At 38.6% G+C, this 20,080-nt stretch overlaps 2 protein-coding genes across 10 annotated transcripts in view; both read left to right on the top strand.

Annotated features, from left to right (window-relative positions):
- SESTD1 (SEC14 and spectrin domain containing 1) overlaps positions 1-5,459 on the top strand; it is a 50,976-nt gene extending 45,517 nt beyond the window's left edge. For all 7 annotated transcript variants that reach the window (XM_084209198.1, XM_084209197.1, XM_084209200.1 and 4 more), the window contains 3 exons: positions 400-591; positions 2,373-2,494; positions 4,737-5,459. In XM_084209198.1, the coding sequence (XP_084065324.1) occupies positions 400-591; positions 2,373-2,494; positions 4,737-4,866 (444 nt within the window). In that variant the 3' untranslated portion in view covers positions 4,867-5,459. The remainder of the gene's footprint in view (positions 1-399; positions 592-2,372; positions 2,495-4,736) is intronic.
- Positions 5,460-14,248: 8,789 nt separating this feature from the next.
- The window catches only part of CCDC141 (coiled-coil domain containing 141), a 55,005-nt gene continuing 49,173 nt past the window's right edge, over positions 14,249-20,080 (top strand). For 2 of the 3 annotated variants that reach the window (XM_084209668.1, XM_084209667.1), the window contains exons 1-2: positions 14,249-14,418; positions 19,637-19,869. In XM_084209668.1, coding sequence (XP_084065794.1) covers positions 19,768-19,869 — 102 coding nt within the window. In that variant the 5' untranslated portion in view covers positions 14,249-14,418; positions 19,637-19,767. The remainder of the gene's footprint in view (positions 14,419-19,636; positions 19,870-20,080) is intronic. The other variant, XM_084209669.1, reaches the window with a different exon arrangement.

Below are 20,080 nucleotides of genomic sequence, written 5' to 3'. Positions count from 1 at the left end.
TGCCTCAGGGCACCTGGGTGCTGGCTGACCATAGACATGGTGCCAGTGGAGTCAGGGAGACAGTGCTCTCAGCAGTGGATATCAAGTATCCTTTGGAAGACCCAAACAGCTATTCAGAATTCTTGGGAAACTCTCTTCTTTTGCCAGTGTGAACACTAGACAGCAGTGGATATTGGATTTTTTTTTTTAAGAGTGAAAGCACTGTTTGGTCATTCCAATTTTATTCTTACTTTATCAGCATTTTCTAGTAGACCAGATTAGTTCAAGGTACTTTGTGAACCTAAATTGTGGAGCTTCCATAAACTTGCCTGCTCTTGTTGCTTTAAAATGCTATTTCATTGCCAGGTAAAGTGCAGGGTTTTTACATGCACTTACTCTCCCATCCCCTCCAATTTTTAGAGTACTTACGATTATGGGAGACAGCTACTGCAGGCAACAGTGGTCCTATGCCAGTCCTTGAGATGCACTTCAAGGTCCTCAGGGGACACACTTCCCAGGCTGAACAGAGTGTGGAAACAGTTTACAGTGACTTCTGAAGAAAGAGTGCACCGGTTGGAAACAGCTGTTGCATTTCATTCAGCTGCTGAAAAGGTGAGTGTTGTGTTTTATTAAGAAGAAAAATTTCTTACCTCAGTTCAGGCAAACAAAATGTAAGAAATATGAAGTTGTCAGTGTGTACATTTACCCTTTCTAAATATTTTTTTTTAAATGGCAGAAAGAAGAATTTACATATATTTTTCCAACCATTAACTTCAGTACTTAGTGTAATAATTTTTCATATACCCGTATTGGTATAGGGCCCCCTTAACAAAAAGGTGAACAGCACTCTTCAAATGGGACCTCTGATATTGATGATAAAGCATTCCTTTATGTCTTTTAGACTGTAATTCTTAAAAGCCAGGAACACTTCTTTGTGCAAGGTATGATACAAAGCTATTGGGTCATTTAAGTTCTTAGGAGAGCTAAAGGTGTATTGCCCTTTAAGCTGTTTGGATTTTGGATGGAATAATCTTCTCACAAACTGTAAATGAGAGCAGCTCTTGCCACTTTATTTTCCACATATGGTGTCTTGTTCCATCTTGTATTTTGCACCTGGTGGGGTTTCAATGTGCTTTCTTCCTGACCACACTCTACCTTGGTATGGTTTTCAGAGTCCTATAACCAAATGTCTCACTGCTGCACCCAGCCAAGTGATGTAAGAAGCACACTGGAGGATGAGCAGTCAGCAACAATGTGATGAGGATTAGTTGCTGAAGGGGGAAAATACTGAGAGCTTTCAAATGCTTGAACTTGAGACAATGTCCTTTAATGAAGGTCATGAGGGGTAGGGCCTTTTTGTTCCACAGCTGCTTTTTTTGTGTGAAGCAGTGTGTTTTAAAAAATCAGTTTAGAGTATGTATCTCAAATATTGATAATAAAATTGCATGTAACTGAAAAAAAAAAACAAATCTTGCTCATGGTAAAATAAATTCATTTTGTCATTAAAAGAGAGCATGGATTCAGGGTTGATTTAATTTCCTCCTTGCTTTTATTAATTTCTTATTTGTATTAGTGGAAGATTCTTCGAATTTGCAGGCATTGGGAGTTGGTGGAGGTTCACAAAAGCAGAAATAGATCATCTGTGCTTCCAGAGATTTACCTGATACCAAATTAAATTTCAGTGGTTCATAAACTCCTAGAAGAGTAGAATCTCTCAATCAGTATTATGAGCATTCTTTCATTATTGCAGTAGTTAATTGCTGGGTTTAGGCAGTCTTAAGTTTAAAGAAAAGTAAATTAATGTCTGACAAAACAATGCTCTTGTTCAAAAACCTGATTCTCCTTTCACAGTATATTGGACATATACTAATGAGTGAAAAATAGACTGTTAATAGCCATGCTGCTTGGGAAAAAAGTAAGTGGCAAAGTGAGAAGTGGAAGAAAATAGAGCACTGAGTACTGGTATTGGGTTGCAATCCCATCTGGAAAGACTTGTGTTCAGATTTCTTTAGTCCTACCTGTTCTGTGCCAGATGTGGTTTTTAGTTTTGAAATCTGTTGTAAGCAGTCTTCATTGACCATGGTGTTTCCACTTTGCATTACTGTCTTGTGTGCTTAATGATGTTGGTCGCTATTTTCATATTTGTTGCAGGAATATTGTCTAGGAAGATGTTTTATTCCCTCTCAGAAGTAATATAAAACATTCTAATACAAAACATTGGTAGCCCTGAGCAGTCTTCTTAATGAACCTTAATCAGTATTTTCTTTTCTTGAATTATATGCATCAGTTGATCTCATGTAGATGTGGCAGTGGAAATGCCACTCTGCCAGTTAAAAAACTACATGCTATCCCTTGTGTACTTTATTCTGTATTTTCTTACTTTTATTAAACAGATTTTGCAGGAATGTCCAGACCAGCCAGAAGCTTTTAATGAAATGGATCAATTTGATGAAATTGAAGCAGTTGGGAAATCACTGTTGGACAGACTAACAGTGCCTGTAGTTTATCCCGATGGGTATGTAGAATGGTTTCTGATGCCTTTAGAGTAATGCTTTTGGTCAAGTTTTATAATAGTCTCATATGCCAAAGAATCCTGAAGGCTTATTGCTGAAATAGAAAAGTGAGCACGTTGTTTTTATAAAATTTGAAATAGGACCTGCCTGCTTTCTGTGAAAAAATGGGAAGGAATTTTTAATGACTATTAATGCACTGCCTTTTTAAAGTAGTGACTTTTTCACACTGAATGACTGTTAGATTTATGCAGTCTTTGCACCAGCACAGTATACAGAAGTGACAGAAGAATAACCAGTCCCAGTCTTTTCTCCCTGAAAAAAGGTACCAGATGAGAATTGCAGGATTTCTATCTATTTGTTTGCAATTCTATCTAAGCCAGTATATTGAAGAAAAAATTATATTTTATTTATTTGGTAAACAAAACAGTACTTCCCTCAATAATGACTCTCATTAACTTTAAATCAGTAGTTCTCTTGAGCTACAAAGGCAAATTGAATTTGGAATCTCAGCCATAATAAAACTCAGTTCTCTGTGTTTAATGATGTCTGCTGTTATGCTGAGCTTATAGTTAATTTCTGTGTGAGTTACAGCCAAGCTATGGAGCAAGTCTCTGGTGTGTAGGAAGCCACACCATAATGAAAAAGATCTGAAACAAGTATATTGAACTAGAGGCTGAAACCTTATGAGATAACATCATGCAACTGCATTAAACATTACCTGAAGTCTAGCTGAAAAACACATTTGCAGGAAACTGGTCATGAAAATTTGTCACCATATTTCCAAAATGCCATATGCCTTCTGCAGGGTAGATCCTTCAATACAGGGTGCTAATCATGAAGATGGGCCCAGGCCTGAATTAGTGTTGATTTTCACTGTTCTTTCAATAGTGTGTTTGAAAATAGTGGAGGATTCTATAGCTGTAGGAAAAAACCCAAAACAAACAAAAAACTGACCCAAAACCAGATCAAGAAGTGTTTGTTGAAGTATTTTTGTGTAACTTCTGTATAGCAGATTCTAGTGACCTGGTAAAAGTAACAACTGTACAATCCTGAACATTATTTTTGACCCCTCTGGAATTTCAGTAGAGTTTTGCATATCCCCCTTCACAAAAATGGTATGGTAGTTGTCCTTTGTTTCAGGACCCCTTCTCATCATCCTGGCATTCTGGTTTTGAAGTGTATAGCAAATAGTTTGCAAAGGGTTTGCTGACTATTAAAAGCAGTTTGAGATTTAAGAACATACAAAATGTCATAAATGGTTGGAGGTATTTTCATCAGCCTGTTCACCTCTTCAGACTTTTGCCAGTATCTTTTTGGGAGCTCAGATTGCTGTTCCCTGTCCTGCTCATGGCTTCTGCTCTGTATGAGGAAATGCTGTGATCCATATGCAGTTATGCAGTCTACCAGTTACCTCCTCAAATGAGTCTATTCCTGCACAGAATAACTTTTTCTGTCCAGTTCTGCCTGTCTGAAAGCCCTTTGTCCTACTGCCATTTCCAAAGTGTACAGCTTCTCTGCTTTGTAACTAGATTTAATACTTGTTCTTCTGAAACACATATTCTGTTCAAACCCTCCCTTTGCTGACAGCTTGGTTAGTGGTTTCCCTAACATTTCAGCTGTTCTTTTTTGCATTTGAATTACACAGCCGTGTGTTCCTTTCAGTTTGAGAGGTAGATGGCATAATTTGACAGCATGTGGTTGACTTAACAAGTGAAGAGTCCTTTAATAATGCAGCAATTTTATAAACTCAGAATTCATGTATAGAAAGGTATCATAGATTGTCACAGTATGCAAAATGGTCAGATGGACTTGGGGGAGAGCCAAAGAAGGGTGGTAAGAAAGAGAGTTGGGAAGCATCCAGTGTGCTTCTAGAATAGTGCCTTGCTGTTCAAATCACAGAATGGTTTGGGTTGGAAGGGACATTTAAAATAATCCAGTTCCAATCCCCCTGCCAAGGGCAGGGATACCTTTCACTAGACCAGCAGTGTCTCACCACCCTCAGACTTCTGTTGAGAGTGTGTTTTGGATATGAAAGGCTCATTGAATGTTTGTAACAATTTCATAAAAATTTGCTGTTAAGTCTTCATCACTAAGTCTCCAAAGCTTTTTAAAGGTGCCTTTTAAACGTCAAGAGGAAAAAATGGCTATTTTTCTTATCCTTTTTGTGTTTTCTACTGCAATTAACAGGTGTATTCATGTACTGACTTACTAGAGATAATTTATTGTGGTTTGGGTTTTTTCTAGGTCTGAGCAGTACTTTGGGAGCCCAAGTGATATGGCGTCCGCAGCAGAACACATCAGGGAGAAGATGAAGTTAGTTAGCCTGAAAAAGCAGCAGCTGAGACAACCAGAAGCCACTACCCCAGAGAGCTAATACTGACCTTGTCTATGAATTCATAACAGGACTTCAGTTTGTAATCCAGCATGTTGTTTGCATATTACAGAATTTGGTATAATATATTAAAATGCATTTCACAGCTGTTATGAGTCTCATCTTTTTTTCAAAGTAAATGTTCTCAGCATCTTAATACTGTACATCTATCAAGCCATAATTATTTAACATGCTATGAAACCATAGACTCCAAGTATCTTATGAAAAGGAACTGTAAACTTTGCACTGAAATTTGCTGTAAAGCTTTACCTGACCTGTCAGCTGCTTCTTAGTTAGACAGCTGATGCGAGCTTTGAGTGGTGCTAATTAAAGTGTTAGAAGTTCCATATTATGAAACTCTAGTTCTTTGCTTCCCCCATGCCCAGGTGATGTAGTAATTTTAGACTGTGAGGAAAGTACCTGCAGTGTAGACTGTGGTAACCCTGTAATTTTAATTTGAAATACTTAAAAAAAAAAAATCATTTTTATTGTGCCAGTATGCAACCTGCCCATCAGATCTTTGATACATCAAATTCATTAAACAGATGTTTTCTTATTTGTATTGATAATGTATTAAAAGCTGTTTGTGCTTAATAAAAATCATCTTTTTAAAATCTAAGATAAATTTGTTCTGGTCTGTATTTTCAAATATTATTTATGTTACGTTTTTATGATAAGTGGTAGTAAAAATAATTACTCCCCCAATATGTTTAGAAAATCTGTATAATTTTTCTTATGAAATACATTGTAGCTATAAGGGAACTGCTTTTGAACTATTACTGATGGATGCAAAAGTCCTGGCTATTTTATTCTTTCTTCCTGGTAGCAGTACTTGCACAAAAGATGGTATTTGCATAAGTCAGTGTAATATTAATCATAGTTTTGTTCCCTTGTAAGACTAGCACATGTCTGCTGTGCTTTATTTCTAAGTTCTTTGTTTCCCTTTGAATGGAGAATCCTGAATAATGTGAATATCCCTGTTGGTACCTTTGCGGTTAAAGGTTTTCGTGTAATGAAAGAGAAATTAACATGAGGTTCATAACTTCAAACCATGAGATTAGTAATTAAATGAAATTTATTCAGAGAAGGGAATTGGATTGAACCCAAATCAGCTGTGTGCATGGCTTGGTTACCTTCTTAATCTTCAGGATGCAGTCTGGATACATCAATTATGATAGTTTTGGAAGATGGTGTGGGCTCTGACCATTTTAGAGTACTCTGTGGAACAAACAACTGTAAGTCTGAGAACTCTGTTATCTCACTTTGCTCACAGTAAAGATAATGCTCTCTTCCTTACAGGCATTGCTATTACTCTGCAGATTTTCCTCATGGATGTGTCTTCAAATAAGTATTTACTTATTTTTCTTAGTTTTAAGCATTTTCTCCAGAGGAAAGCAATGTTTCAAATCAAGCCATTTATTAAGAAACTGTAATTCCTAATTAACGGCTTTCCTGTAAATTCAGTGATAAAGGTGTTTTTCCTCTTGGGGGTTTTGGCAAAGGAAATACAATTTTTCTCATGCACTTAATGCAATGTTAAAATATTACAATAATAATAATACATTAAAAATAAAAATTACATTAATTAATAGTTTAAATACTATAATAGTTTAAAACTAACTGGAGTTTTATAGTCCTTATTTTATAAAGAGACTTTTTTGATATAATCTTTCAAATTTAATTTAGTTGTTTAATTGCATTTGAGAAGGCTGATGTTATTACAGCTAATATTTGGAGGATATAAATTCATTTAGAAAGAACCAAAACATGAAAAGTATGCATATATTTAATATTAAGTGCAAACACATAAGTAAATATATTTATAAATAAGCACCATGTCTCCAGTTCTGCAGCATTTGTAAATTGAATCTGCTTACGGTAAATGATGGTCTGCAGTATAAAATCTCATTTAAATGGTAGAGTAAGCAAGTATTACAAACACTTTAAATTATTGCCTGGTTTTTATTTTATTTTGTTTTTTTAAAAATTTTATTTTTTTACTATATTTAGGGGCTCAATACTGTATGCAAACCCAGGGCAGTATCAGAAGCTCTTCACTCATTCCTGTGACAGCTGCATGTGCAACTTGGAACTGATGACTGCTCACCCCAGTAACCCTGATGTTAATTTTGGCTCAGTGTGTGTAGTCCGATCTTGACACTGCTCTTATCTGTCCTTTGACATTCCTAGGGGCCACTGGATCCTGACTTTGACCCTGTTGACTCTAACTGAGTCTCCAATGCAGCATCTTGGGCTGGGCCAGCTTTTGCCCTGCCTTTCTGCTCTCTTCCTCTGGAATTCCTTGTCTTAAGGCAAATCAAGTGTCTGGCAAAGAGCTTTGCCCAATTTCTATGTGTCAGGAACGAGGGCAAGTAGTTTTCTAAGTCACGTTGCATGAGAGTCTGCCAGATATTTCAAATCCTATGAACTCTGATACTTCCTAGCTTACTGAAACAATGGAATAAACATTTTCTGTTAATACTGCTTTTGAATGTAACTGAGAGAGGGATTTTTGTGCTGGTCTGTACTCTTACTCCATCCTCTGTGGTTGTACTTGGTACTAAACCTTCAAAACTAAACAACCTTTATTAGCCCACAAAGTCAATGAGATACAGACTTACTAAAAAGCAAAAAATCCTCTGCTCAAGTAATCCATTGTTACATCTCTGCATTTGCTACTGCAAAAAGAAAGGTGACTCTACTTGTAGCTCTTCCTCTGCCTTTTTTGGTTGCAAAAATAATTCAAACAATGGAGTTCCAAAAGATGTAAATATGATTCAGATTTTTTAAACAGAGATCACATGCAGTGGAGGGGTACAGTGCTGCAAGGTGTGAGATGGGGAGATACCCACAGAAAGGGAAGGACTGATCGTAAGGATTGTAATTGTTACACCCCTCGGTACATTACAACTGGTGTCTTGGAACTGATGGAGTCAATCCTGTTCATGGTAATGAAATGAGCACTGAGATTTTCTGTGTTCCTGTTAGCCAAATTTGGATGTGTTTGAAATGTTTCAAAATATGATAACTATTTTGTTACTCCTGCTGGTAGCATAATCCTGAGTGTGCTTTTTGTGGCAGTGAATGGAAAGGTGATAAGTGCCTTCTCTTTTTCCTAGGGCATAAATTGCACAGACTGACAGCCATAGGAAATGCTTATACCTACAAGCTCTTTCATTGCAAAATGTGTGTGGCCTGTTGTATTAGTGTCCATAAAAATGTTTGGTGCTGTTCAGCCCTTTATATTGTGTTTAACAGGATTAATGGGGTCACATTTTTTCTTGGAAAAGAAATAGATTTGGATCATGGACTTCTTTAGCTTTGTGTGAGTGACTGAGCATTCAAATGAAGCCACTCTGGAGGTGCAGCAGTGGGTGGAGAAGGGCTGTGTGAGAGCAGGATCATGTAGCACTTCTTGTTACCATCGTGCTGGCCAAGGATACCAGTGCCAGCTGACAAAAAGATGAGGGGAACATTTTTTTTCCATCAGAGTAAAGAAATTAAAGTGTCAGTAGGTCACGATCACAAAGGGAGGTTGAGGTTGTCACTGACTTTCTGCCACAGTAATAACATGTAATAATGTTATAATAGCCTCTAGTTTCCTGAATTCTTTCTACAGAATAATTTTAATTTGTTTAAGGAGATTATTAAGAAGGAGGAAGAAGGAAAGCTTTTGGAGCTACAGATGGAATTCTCTTAATAGCTCTGAAGTTAAAGTGCTGAGAAATGGATGAAAGCAAAGATTTGGTGATACCTAACTTTTGAAGGATTGATTTAGTATCTCTACAGATTTTATGTATTGGTAAAAAGGAAGTTAGGACTGTAAAAATCCTAGGTTGTTAGATTTTCTCTTGATATTTTAAAAAATATCTAGTTTAAAAAAAGATTGAAACATATAGAATAAAAATCCGTACATATATAATAGCTCCAAAAGTACCTCAGTGTGAGCTGCAGAGCCACAAACTGTTTGAGTGTCTGGAACTTGCATAACATGGTTCCAACTAATTCATTCATTCATTATCTCTTTGGAGAGAGCTATCATCTTTTCCAGGTTTGTGGAGAACTGATACACTCTGAAATAAAATAAAAAGACAAATAATGAAGCAGTTAGTCTATTTGTGGTTCCTTGCACAGTCACTGTAAATCTCAGAGGACTGAGTTTTCTCTAGTGTGCCATTTCCACAATTTCCTGGTGTGTAACAGTGCAGGCAATTGCAGAGTTCCTTCTGCGGAATCAAAATAATATTTTAGGAAAATATTACGTGATATCATTTTAAAATTATTGATTTCCACAGGCATCCCACTTTTGTTTCCTTCAGTGAAATAGTGACTGATACCTGTCAAGACTGCATCTTCATTGAAAATTCTGTTAAAAATCTAATTGCATGCCTTCTGCAACACTATGGACTCAAGGAGTACTTCAAGATATTTTTCATCTAGGTTTACTGGGTGAAAATACAGGTAAGACTAAATAACCACAGAAAAATGAGATTGATTTCACACTTCTATTGAGTGCCTCTATGCAGATCTCCCAAACACATGGTATTTTAGGACCATTTTTCTGTGATTCCAAGATTAATTTGGAACATGAAAGTGAATCACTGAAGGAACTTGTGAGAATGCATCTGATCCTGTGAAATTGGAAGACAACATATCCCGTATCAAAGATATTCATCAAAATAGGTGATTGTGTGACTGTAAAATTTTAGTTATGTTGATACAAGAATGACTATAAACAGGATATATTAAAAGGCTTTTAGTATATTTAAAGCACCAATGAAACACTTGAGCTCAAAATAGCAAGGAAAATTAATGTAACAGCCTTCTCTTTTCCTGTCTGTTGACTTTAGTTTACATGGGTCTCTATTACAGCAAAAATTATGGGAATATAACACAGAATCAAGAGGAAGGCTGAGTCAGGAGATAAATAACTCTTGTGAAAAAACATGCTTCCTTAAAATTTCATATGTGCTGAGGAAATATATTGGAAAACATTACCAAGGAAAGAGAAAATCCCCATTTTAATATAAGTTCAATGAGAAAAGTTCAGCTAGTTTTCCAGATACTAGTGATATTTACAATTTATAGGGCAAAGAGCGGGGCTAACATTTCTGACTTTTGAATCATGAAGAAAAGCAAAGGAAACTTTATTTGGTATCATTTTGGGATACATTGAAAGAAGATTGCTAAGTGGAAACGGTTGTGTTAGCAAAAGTTGTGCAGATAATTTACATTCTCTTTAGTGCAGATAAACCACAGGTTTTTAAATAATAATGCAGTTTCATTGGCAGTTTAATGACAACATTGAAACATCAAATGTGCTGTGATTACTGAATGCCAAGGAGAAACTACATTTTTCTGCACAGGTAACTAAGAGAAAAAAATGTGCTTCAAAGTAATTGTGCTTAAAAGCTTAATTTAAAATTATTATGCATTTTTATCATTCTACAGTGTTAAATAGATATTTTTTACATATAAGGAAGCCTTTTAGCTTTTCTACCAGCTGCTAGCTGATAATTGCTATCTGACACCACTGATGCAAGCTCCTGTTGGGAAACCTCTTAATGCACACCAGATTTGTAATGTAAAGGGGGGAATGCTGCAAGCTATGTAAAATACCCTATTGATTTACCCAGCTCATGCACCTGTTCTTAAAATGTTTGGGGGGACCTAATGTAGCCACCCCTACTTTTTAATGCTCAGAATGTAAAACTCTGTGTTTGAGAAGGCAGACTGAGCCCCAGCTTGTGTGTGTCAAACTCCTATAGGAAACCATGCCACTGACTGTTCCTGGCCAGGGTGACTGCCTTCTCTGCACGTCCTGCTAAACGTGCTGTCCACTTATAAACACACTGGGCTCTTCTGGGGATCCCAGTGGTGCAAATCCCAGTCTTGTGCTGTCTGCTCTGCTGCAATGCTGCCACTGTCAGAAGGCAACCTGCATTACCTGGATTAGAAAATAGTGAAAATGAGGTTTCGTGGTAGCTGTAGGTCCCAGAACTCACACAGCAAGATGCTTGGGCAGCTGTGTAGATGTGTATTGTGCTTGGAATAAGGCTGTGGCAGCTCTTGGTAGAACAGCCCTGACATTCCAGTGAAGTCCAGAGAATTTCTGGTTCCATTTGAATGGATATAAATGTTTATAGGTTGGGCCTTAAAAACTTTGAGCCTTTTCCTAGACTTTACACCAAATTTTAATTCTAATAATCTGTAAATTATGAAAATAAAGTGGGGAGGAAAGCTTAGCTTAGCTTTAAGAACAGACTTTTGGAGGAACTGAGAGAAGACTTGTCACTTGAGACATTCTATATCAGAATGAAGCATGAGCAAATACCTATCAAAACCCTGATTTTAATTTTGGCAGGAGCAGCCAGTGTGTTAGTTTCAGAGGTGCAATTTTCAGGCATGGTTCCCTACATTATGCTTGGTTTGCAGTGAAGAAGTTGCGAGCTCAATTTTGGTTTTCTGCTTCCCATGTTCATTTTCCTAGCATGATTTGCAGATGCTGGGTGACAACATATTCCCACTGTCATTGCTGAATTCCCAGGCATGCCAGGATTGCTCATGATTCCTGTGCCTCACAGGATAAGAGGGTGCAGAGTTCCAGTGGGCTGTTGAGCTCCAGTAGAACATTTCTCTCAAATACTGTGCCAGGATTTCTGTGGGATAAGTGTCTTTTAACATTCCATTCTGCCCTTGAGGTTTTTAGAGTACTAGGAAAGAGAGTAGCTTTCATGGTGCCTCAGCCATTTTTACAGGCAAGCCTTACAGCATGGTTATTTGATATTTAATATGATTGTGTGATACGAGTCTGACTTTCAGAGACTTGGGAACCAGCCATATCTAAACTGCTACCAAGAGCAGCCTGTTCTTTTTCTCAACCTTTGTATCCAGCTCTGTGTGCCTCTATTGGATGGTACATAACTGCAAGCTGGGCTCAGCAGGGTGAGGATTGTGCAATGTATTCAGCACATTTGAGTGCCACTCCACATATCAGTGGTGATGATGTGAGCGTGATGCCCACTGTCTGCTTTGTATCACTCAGTGCCTCTCAGAGCGTGGCCTTCCTCCTCTCCTCCTCCCCAGGACTAATGTATCCAAAGGAACACAGTAATTTGTGACATGTAAGCCAGGGTTAATATTAGTGCTTTGCTTGAAATGGCATCAAAAGGCTGCAGTGAGCCGCACATTCAATGAGCCTTGTTGGGTTTTATTTCCACTCATCGCGTGTGGCCAATTTGTTAGGTAGCTGCTGTTTGCAGGCATCATTTCATGGTGCATTGCCTCTGCAGAACCAGCCACACATGAAGAAGCCAGGGCATTTGTTCCTGCAGGTGGTAGAAATGTGAACTAATTGAGTGATTTTGTATTTACTGTTAGCTGTTGCCTTCTTTCTAGGTATTGCTTTGTCTTCTGGATTTTATCAGATGTATGTCCATGTGTCTATACCACCAAACTCTTCTTCAGCAGCAATTTTATCACAGACTTTGCAAGTGATCCAACAGACATTTAAAGAGTTTCTTCATTGTTTTCCAAAGAAGAGTTTACTTCTGGGATGAAAGTGTTGGTAGTGCCAGTGTGTGTTGGGAAGGGGTGGCAGCTGCATTCCCTTCTTCACAGTGTTGCTAGAAAGGAAACCTCGTCCATGTTAAGGAGTGGCAAGATGTTTTAGTCATGAAAATTGTGCACACACATGGAGGTTGTAAAAAGCACAGCTGAAATAATTTTCCTCTTAGAACACTGAGATGATGGGGTTTTTCCCTGTATATAATAGTGAGACCTGAAGAGCAGTAGCAAGCAAAAAAAGAAAGGTGGGAAAACAATTTGATAAATTGTCCAAGTGTTTCACATACAGTGAAAATATTTATAAAAATCTTATGGTTTCAATAAGTGGCCTTTAACGTTTTGGAAGATCAAGCACATCCTTTGAAGTCAGTAATCAAACACCCTGCAAAAAGAAGGAATATTCACACAGTGAGAACTAACACAGAGAAAGGAGTTTAGTTACAGGATAATTATCAAATACCAGATCAAATGGACAAAAAAAAAAAGATACACAGCCCATCAAGTACTCTTGCATGGTATTTTTATCCTGGGAATGCTGAAATTAAGGTTCTGAAGCATGGTTACTGCAGATCCTGCTGCATTGACAAGGGATGACTTACAGTACATCACCTGTCACCACTTCTGGAAAGACTTGCACGTAGTGAAAATAAGACAGAGGACTCCTCAAAAGTGTCTGTTAATTTAGGCCTGATTCTATGGGACACAATTTGGTACTTACCTGAAAGAGACAGGCAGAATCTGGTATGTGATCCCTGTCTGGGGTATCAAGGTCTGGTAGAGGGTAATGTGTGACCAGAACGCACAGAGGAATCCTCAGCAGTGTGAACCTTCAAGTAGCAGTGAAACAGGATGGCCTTATCTTTTAAAAACAAAATGAAGCATGCTATTTATAACCCCACTGATAAATGACTTTTTTGAGAGGGATTCTAAAGCCTCACGGTTCTCTAACACCTAAAATTCAGCTGCCCTGCTGAATATTTCTTTTCTGGATAAATATCAGAGGTGTGAAGTAATGTTCTATTACAAGTGTGTCTGGGAAACATATTTGTGTACGTGTTCTAAATTTAGCCTTCTGAAAGTTGCGTAACCCAACTTTTCCGAACAATAGCTACAATGTGGCTTTTGTGTTTTGGTGTGGTTTGCATGATTGTGTCTATTTAATTACTCCCCTGTTGACTGAATGGCTTGTACTCATCTTTTTGCATCTGCTGGCTGATTGTGTTTCATAGGTCTGAACAGAGAGTTTTCACTCTTAAAAGGTGGCCCTAAGAACCCAATTACATTGCTTGAACAGTCTGTGTGATTTTTCACTGGCGTTTTTATTTCACAAGTTTAGTACATACATCTGTATTTATGTATAAACACTGAAAAACATTAAACTGAAATAGTCTTTTAATGCAGCTGAAATGTAAATGCAAGTTAAACGCAGAAAATAGAGACATGGGGCCCAAGTGCCCCAAAGTTACCTTATTAGTGGTAGTTTGTAGCTGCCCTGAGAGTCCAGTGTAGATTACCAATCTGTATCTTAATCTTCCTTCTTTACAGAGAGAAAGAGTAGCCTGTCTCACGTCTATATTTGGTGCAGAGTGCATATTCCACTGCGCTAACACACCACATCAGGAAGGAATTTCAAATGCTCCCAAGGAATTCAGTAACAAAAGTCCTGTTGGCTTTCCTTACATGCATGGGCAAGGGAACATAGTAATCCTGTGTAATGAACCCTTCTCTAGCTGCTGCTGCTGGAGCCTCACACACGGACCAATGAACCCTCCAATGTCCCTGCACCCTCCTGGCAGAGCTGGACGCGCCGTGCCCCCGTCTTTGTGGACAGCCTTTCGTCTGCGCTGACTTGTGCCTGTGCCACCTGGGAGCTGCTAAAACGGCTTCACTTTGCACTCACCAGGGGAGAGCTCCAGAGGCTGTGCAGCATTGTTTTGGACAACACCCAGGGAGACAGAAATGCTGAGCTTCTCCAGGGGTGCTGATGGGGTAAGTCTGCTCTCCGGCTGATGCTGTGGAAACTGGAGAGCCTCGCTGGCGTTTCTGCAGCAATCTTAAGAAGATGTGCTGCTGTCTTCACCTGGAACATGAGAGAGAATAAGACATGATCCCTTTGCAATTCACATTGTGAACTGTTTTCTGTTTTGTTTGATTTTTTTTTTTACCCCATTCAGAAGTTAAAATTTTCACTGTCTCTATTTTGCCATTATATGTACACTCAAACAGTCATCCAGTCATTTCTTTCTTATGTTTTTTCTCTAGCTATCACTTTGAGGAAAGGTGTAAATCCAACTTGCATTTTTTATTGTCTTTGACAGCAAAATCAAATTAAACTTGCTAAAAAATATGATAGCAAGTAACTAACATCTTCCAATTTGAAGAAATCTGTTGAAACTGCTTGACTTTGAGATACAGCTGTTAATCACTCAGAACTCTGAGTGGCTTCAGATTTATTGCAGGGGCCCATGTTCCCTTCTCTTTCTCTTCCTTTCCTCAAAGTACTTTTTATCCTCTTCTAGTTTATTGTTGTATGAAACCACTTCAAGGTTATCTGCAAGTAAAGAATCTGAATTTTTTTTTTTTTTTTGCATGGGGTTAGTTTTAACAAGGAAAGGAACTTCTTTCTAAAGGCACTAATGTGTTAATCCATTCTCAGAACAAGAAATTTGTTTTGCTGCAGGGGTTCTTAAGTGGAGAATCCAACACCTTAGTTTTTTTATGCTGCCCCTCTTGAATCACGTGCTAAAATAATAAGGTATGAAGAAAGCAGATTAGATGAGTACATTACTGCCCAGCTTACTACTACTATTATTATTATTATCTATTATTTCTGTATTTCGGAAAACAGGGCACTTTTCTATTCTAGAATTCAAGCCTAATGAATAAGTGTTTATAAGACTAGTAAAGAATTGGAAGACAATTTTTAAAATAACAGATGCTAGAAAGAATGGTGTTTGTTTATATAACACTTAGAATCTGGAGTTCTAAATTTAAAGGTTATATGAGCTTTCTTAAAATTAATGTGGAGGCTGAAGTGAAATTTAACCCTAGTTAAATTTGCTGGATTTTTCTATCATTCAGTAAATTATAGAGATTTAGGTACTATTTCCTTTTTACAGGTTCTAAGTACAAATAGTATGTATGCTTTGTGGAAATCCCCTAAGATCCATAAAGAAGGAATACAGGCAAGACAAAACTTCAGGATGAGAGAACAGAACTTGATAAATTGATGACCAATGGACTGAAATGTTTCAGCTGTCATTGCTCCCCATGTCTGTTTACTGTATGGGTTTTTTAAATGTTGTTGTCCTTGGAAGCAAACAAATAGTGATTTTTGCTCTTACCATCACACTGAATTAGCAGTGCTAAGCTGTTGGCTGGTTTCTAAATCTCTGATACACTGCTGGTTTTACAGTTAGCAGTGTTGCTTTATGTTCTTTCACAGAGATGCTCAGTGTGACAGGGACAACTTTCCAGTTGGCAGTTTCTCTGCTTTGTGTGATGGTGCTTTTTGGGTAGCTTTTTCTTTTCCTGCTGATTTCTTAGTGTGGTATGAAGTGTATTTGGGACAGGTGATGGAGGAAAAAGAGCACAAAGGTTTTTGTTAGGGGTGATGCACAGGAAGAATGGGAATATACAAGAGTATAATTCTTCACTATACTTTGATGTTTTAAAATAAAATTATCTGGAACTATTGTTTCTGGAACTAAAACAATACTCCAGACAACTCTCCAGGACTATAGTGTGGAGGAGCTTGTGCTGGTCCTTGCCCTGCCTCTGGATGCAGGAATTTGGTTTGTGCCCAGCTGCTGTTGGTCCTGTCCCTCTGTCCCTCAGGAAAAGAGGAAAGTCTGCAAGGGCCACAGCTCCCTTCTGTTTTCTGTCAACCTTCTCTCCAGGGCGGCTCTCTGCAAGAAAAGTCATTTCCACCTCAGTGCTAAGAGATGATATTCCAATTTACTGTTCCCCACAGGCCACCCATGGGCTGCCTCACCTCTGTGTCCCACCTGTGTCCCCTGACTGTAGCCAGGATAATTTTTGTCATTCTTGATTTGGGGATTAGGAATAATGGGTTAGAATTGCAACCACTTTGTCACCCTAGAAACTTGTTCAACCCATGTAGGGTAAAAAGAGCCCTCTTCCAGGAGGAAAACCTGCCTTTTGCTCAGTGCTCACCCTTGATGTGACCTTGTGGCTGCTTTATGAGTCTGGGGGTTTGTGAGGCTGCTTGCTTTCATGCCCTCATTCCTGGTGATGCCTGGAAGTGGTCCCCACTCAAAAGGTAAGCCATAGGAACCAGCAGAAAGCAACAAGCACAGTCTTGGGGAGGACTGATGTCCTTGTCCCTGTTTCAGGTGGGGCTGTGGCAGCAGGGTTCATTGGGAGCACCTTTCCACGAGCCTCATGAAGCCCAGAAGTCTGAGGGATGCTTCTCTCCCCTCTTTGCCGGGCACGCCTGCTCTCCCTGGTCCGAGGCAAGGAAGAAAGAGACCCACCACATTTACAAACCAAAGAGAAGCACCTGGTGGCTCTGAGGCTGCAGGGAGTGAACTTTGTCTCTCCCAGAGGCATTTTCATAGTGCACCAGCAGCTTAAAAGCTCTCAACAGAAAGAGACTTATCTCCAAGAAAGTCAGGTCCCTTTTCTATGCATCACTATCAAAGCTGTGAATAGCACACTTTGCTTGCTGCACATGAGGAAACCTGTGGATTGGACCCCCTTCATGTTAAAATGAAGTGAATTTTATCATATTTACCTCTCAAATCCTTTTTACCTACAGTTGTTTCAGATAATATATGACATTATTTACACAAGAGAGACTTGTTCCTTTTTTCATTTTCCTGAGATTGTTCCTTTGTTCAGTTTTGTTGTTTCCTGTGGTCAGCTGGTGAATGTTCCTTTCCTCTTGTCATTCTTACTCTCTTCTTTCACACAGCAGCAGCAAAGGGAAAATACTTCTCTCTCCTGACACAAATAGCCCACCTTTTTCTGGCTGCTATCAGCATTTTTGTTGGTTTCAGACAGAGGAACAGACAGATAAGTAAACAAGACAGAGAGAGGCATGCTTGTTAAATTTTACTCCCTTGGACACAGCTGAAAGTGCTCATCATGCAATGGCAAAATCCTCCTTTTTTTTTTCCTGCCAGGGTTGTGTTCTAAGATATGTTTTGATTCCTTGATAACTTTTCTCTGCCACTACTGTTACGTTTCCCTGTCTCTGTCTTCTATGCTTAGCATAAGAAGAATCAATACAATATCCATGCCTTTGTTATCAGACATTCTGAATCACTTGTCTCAGTTGTTACCAAATTTGCTTACAGTCAACTTCTTGAGTGTGGCATTTTTCCCTTATTTCCAGCTGTCAGCACTGTGAAAAATGATCCCTCATTTAACTTGAGTGAAAAACAGCTCTTCTGCCTGGCTACCCCAGGGAGATGATGGATTGGCCCAACTTGTGCCATGAAAAAAATACACTTAGAATGCTCTTCTGAGAGAACAAAAACTCAAGGACACAATACCAAAATTGGTTTGTAACTCCTTTTGTAAAAGTAAAAAGAGGCTTGCCTGCGTTTTCCCAATTATTTTTTTCAGCAGCCAAGTGCAGTCCTGCCTGCAGGGTAAAAAATCCAGAGTTGCTTATCTTCTGGAATGCTTTTTTGAAGGCTGGATTAAGCAGGTTTTGTAGAATGGATCTATCTTCGTTACAAACCAAAATAGGGCTCTCTTATATTTCAATCCTGAAGTTTTCTTTACGACTTCCGTCTCCCAGGTTTTGTGCTGGGATTATCAAATTTTTGTCCTGCCATACTTATTAGAGGAATACATACAAGGCCCAAGGAGATCTGTCTGCTGTGGCAATACCCAAGGAATACTGTGGCAGGGTCCCTGGGTCTCTTACAGGTGTTAGGAAGAGTTTCAGAAAACTGTGTGATATTTGTTCCTTGCTCGGCAGCTTGAAGGTTCACGGTTGTGTTTTGGCACAAGGGATGGATTTTGCTTTGCCAAACTCATTTTGTTCAGCACAAACCACAATTAAGGGCTTCTTCATATCCTGTTTGAAACTCGTGGTTTGAAGGTGATGCTCAGATTAAGAATATAGGCTGCTAATAATTGGAGGGGGGGAGAAATGAACAAACAAAAAGTAAAATCCTACCCTCACACATAAATCAAAATTCCCTGTAAGTACCTTAAGCTTCTTCTAATCCAAACTCTTTTAGAATTTGCTTCCAGATCTTGATTCCATTGCAGGTGTGCTCATCCTTGTATGTAATTAGAAATCTAGTTGATATAAAAATGTATTTAAATGTTTTGTATTTTTAAACAAACCAAAGAAGCAGATGCTTAGGGAAAACTTATGCATGGAGTTTCTTGGGTGGAATTGTTTTTCCAGAGTGACCTGCAAGCCTAAACACCAGTGTCACTTTCTCAGCTGTTCTGTGGAAGGAAAACCAGCAGCTGCTGTCCCATAGTGTGGGCTACTTGTGGCATGCTCTGGACTAATGGCAATAAAATTAATATATCAAATCAATATTGTAATCTAAACGTCTCTAATAATTCCCCACACTGAATAAAAAACTTAGGCAGTGTTTAAGCAGCTATTAGAGAAGTTTTCCTTATGCTCATTTAGAACAAAATGAAGACTCGAGAAACAATTTAAGATTAAATTGAAAAGCAGGTAAATTATCCTAATCTTAGGAATAAAATAAGAATTCAAAGTGCTTGGTTTCCTTCTTGATTGTTATGGTCACTATACCTTTAAGTCTTTTTGGATTAAAAATCCCTTGTTTTGATTTAGGATTTGATATATATATATAAACATGCTCATCCTGTTTAAAGGGTTTGAGTCAGCAGAAGAATAACGTTGAACATATATATTCAGTAGCTACTAAGTGAGGAAGTATTTTACTGGTATAATGTGAAAATGTAGATTTGATGGTTGCATGTTCGAAACCTCATAACACTGGGTTTGTCAGTATAGAATTAATGGTAAATTTTTTTTCTAGGTGTTATAATGTGAGAACTCTTTTAAATTTGGGTAACTGATGTCAGGTGATGTCCATGGAAGAAGCCCTTCACACTCCAGATGGTGACAAAAAAGAGCAGGCAGCCTAATGCTACCAAACTAGGGGTGTGTCAAATCTCTCTCAAGAATGATAAACTCAATGGAGCTGTCTATTTTTAACCTGCTGTTCTTTCCTTTTGGCAGACTAATCAGTGTGAGCTGAGCCGTTTCACTGAATGAATCCCAGGGACTCTGGTGCTTTCTGACAGGAGCAGTGGACCCCGAGGGAAGGGCTCCAGCCTGCTCTGATGTCTGCAGCCCCGGTGTGAAGCACCATGTCCGACGAAGCCAGCTCGGAGCAGCAGCCTGCTACAACCACACTCAGCTCCGTGGCTGTGCAGGCTGGGGATGCCAGCATTGTTATAGCCGTGCTTAAGGTAAGGCAGCAACTGCTGGAATGTCTGCTCTTGTCTTTCTGCTTTTAAATATTAACGCGATTAACGCTTTTAAATAGTCTGGGCAAATGAGTAGTTAGCATGAAGTGATACAGCAAGGCCATTTGATCAGTCAATATCTAATAGACTTGGAGGTTAACACTTGTTTCTGTTCACAATTACTCTCGGTGGCTTTTGGGTTACTGGTGGGTTT

Source organism: Fringilla coelebs, assembly GCF_963513975.1.
Source record: "Fringilla coelebs genome assembly, chromosome: 7".
Lineage (NCBI taxonomy): Eukaryota > Metazoa > Chordata > Aves > Passeriformes > Fringillidae > Fringilla > Fringilla coelebs.
The sequence above is the reverse complement of the archived record's forward strand: the minus strand, read 5'-3'. Positions and strand labels throughout refer to the sequence as shown.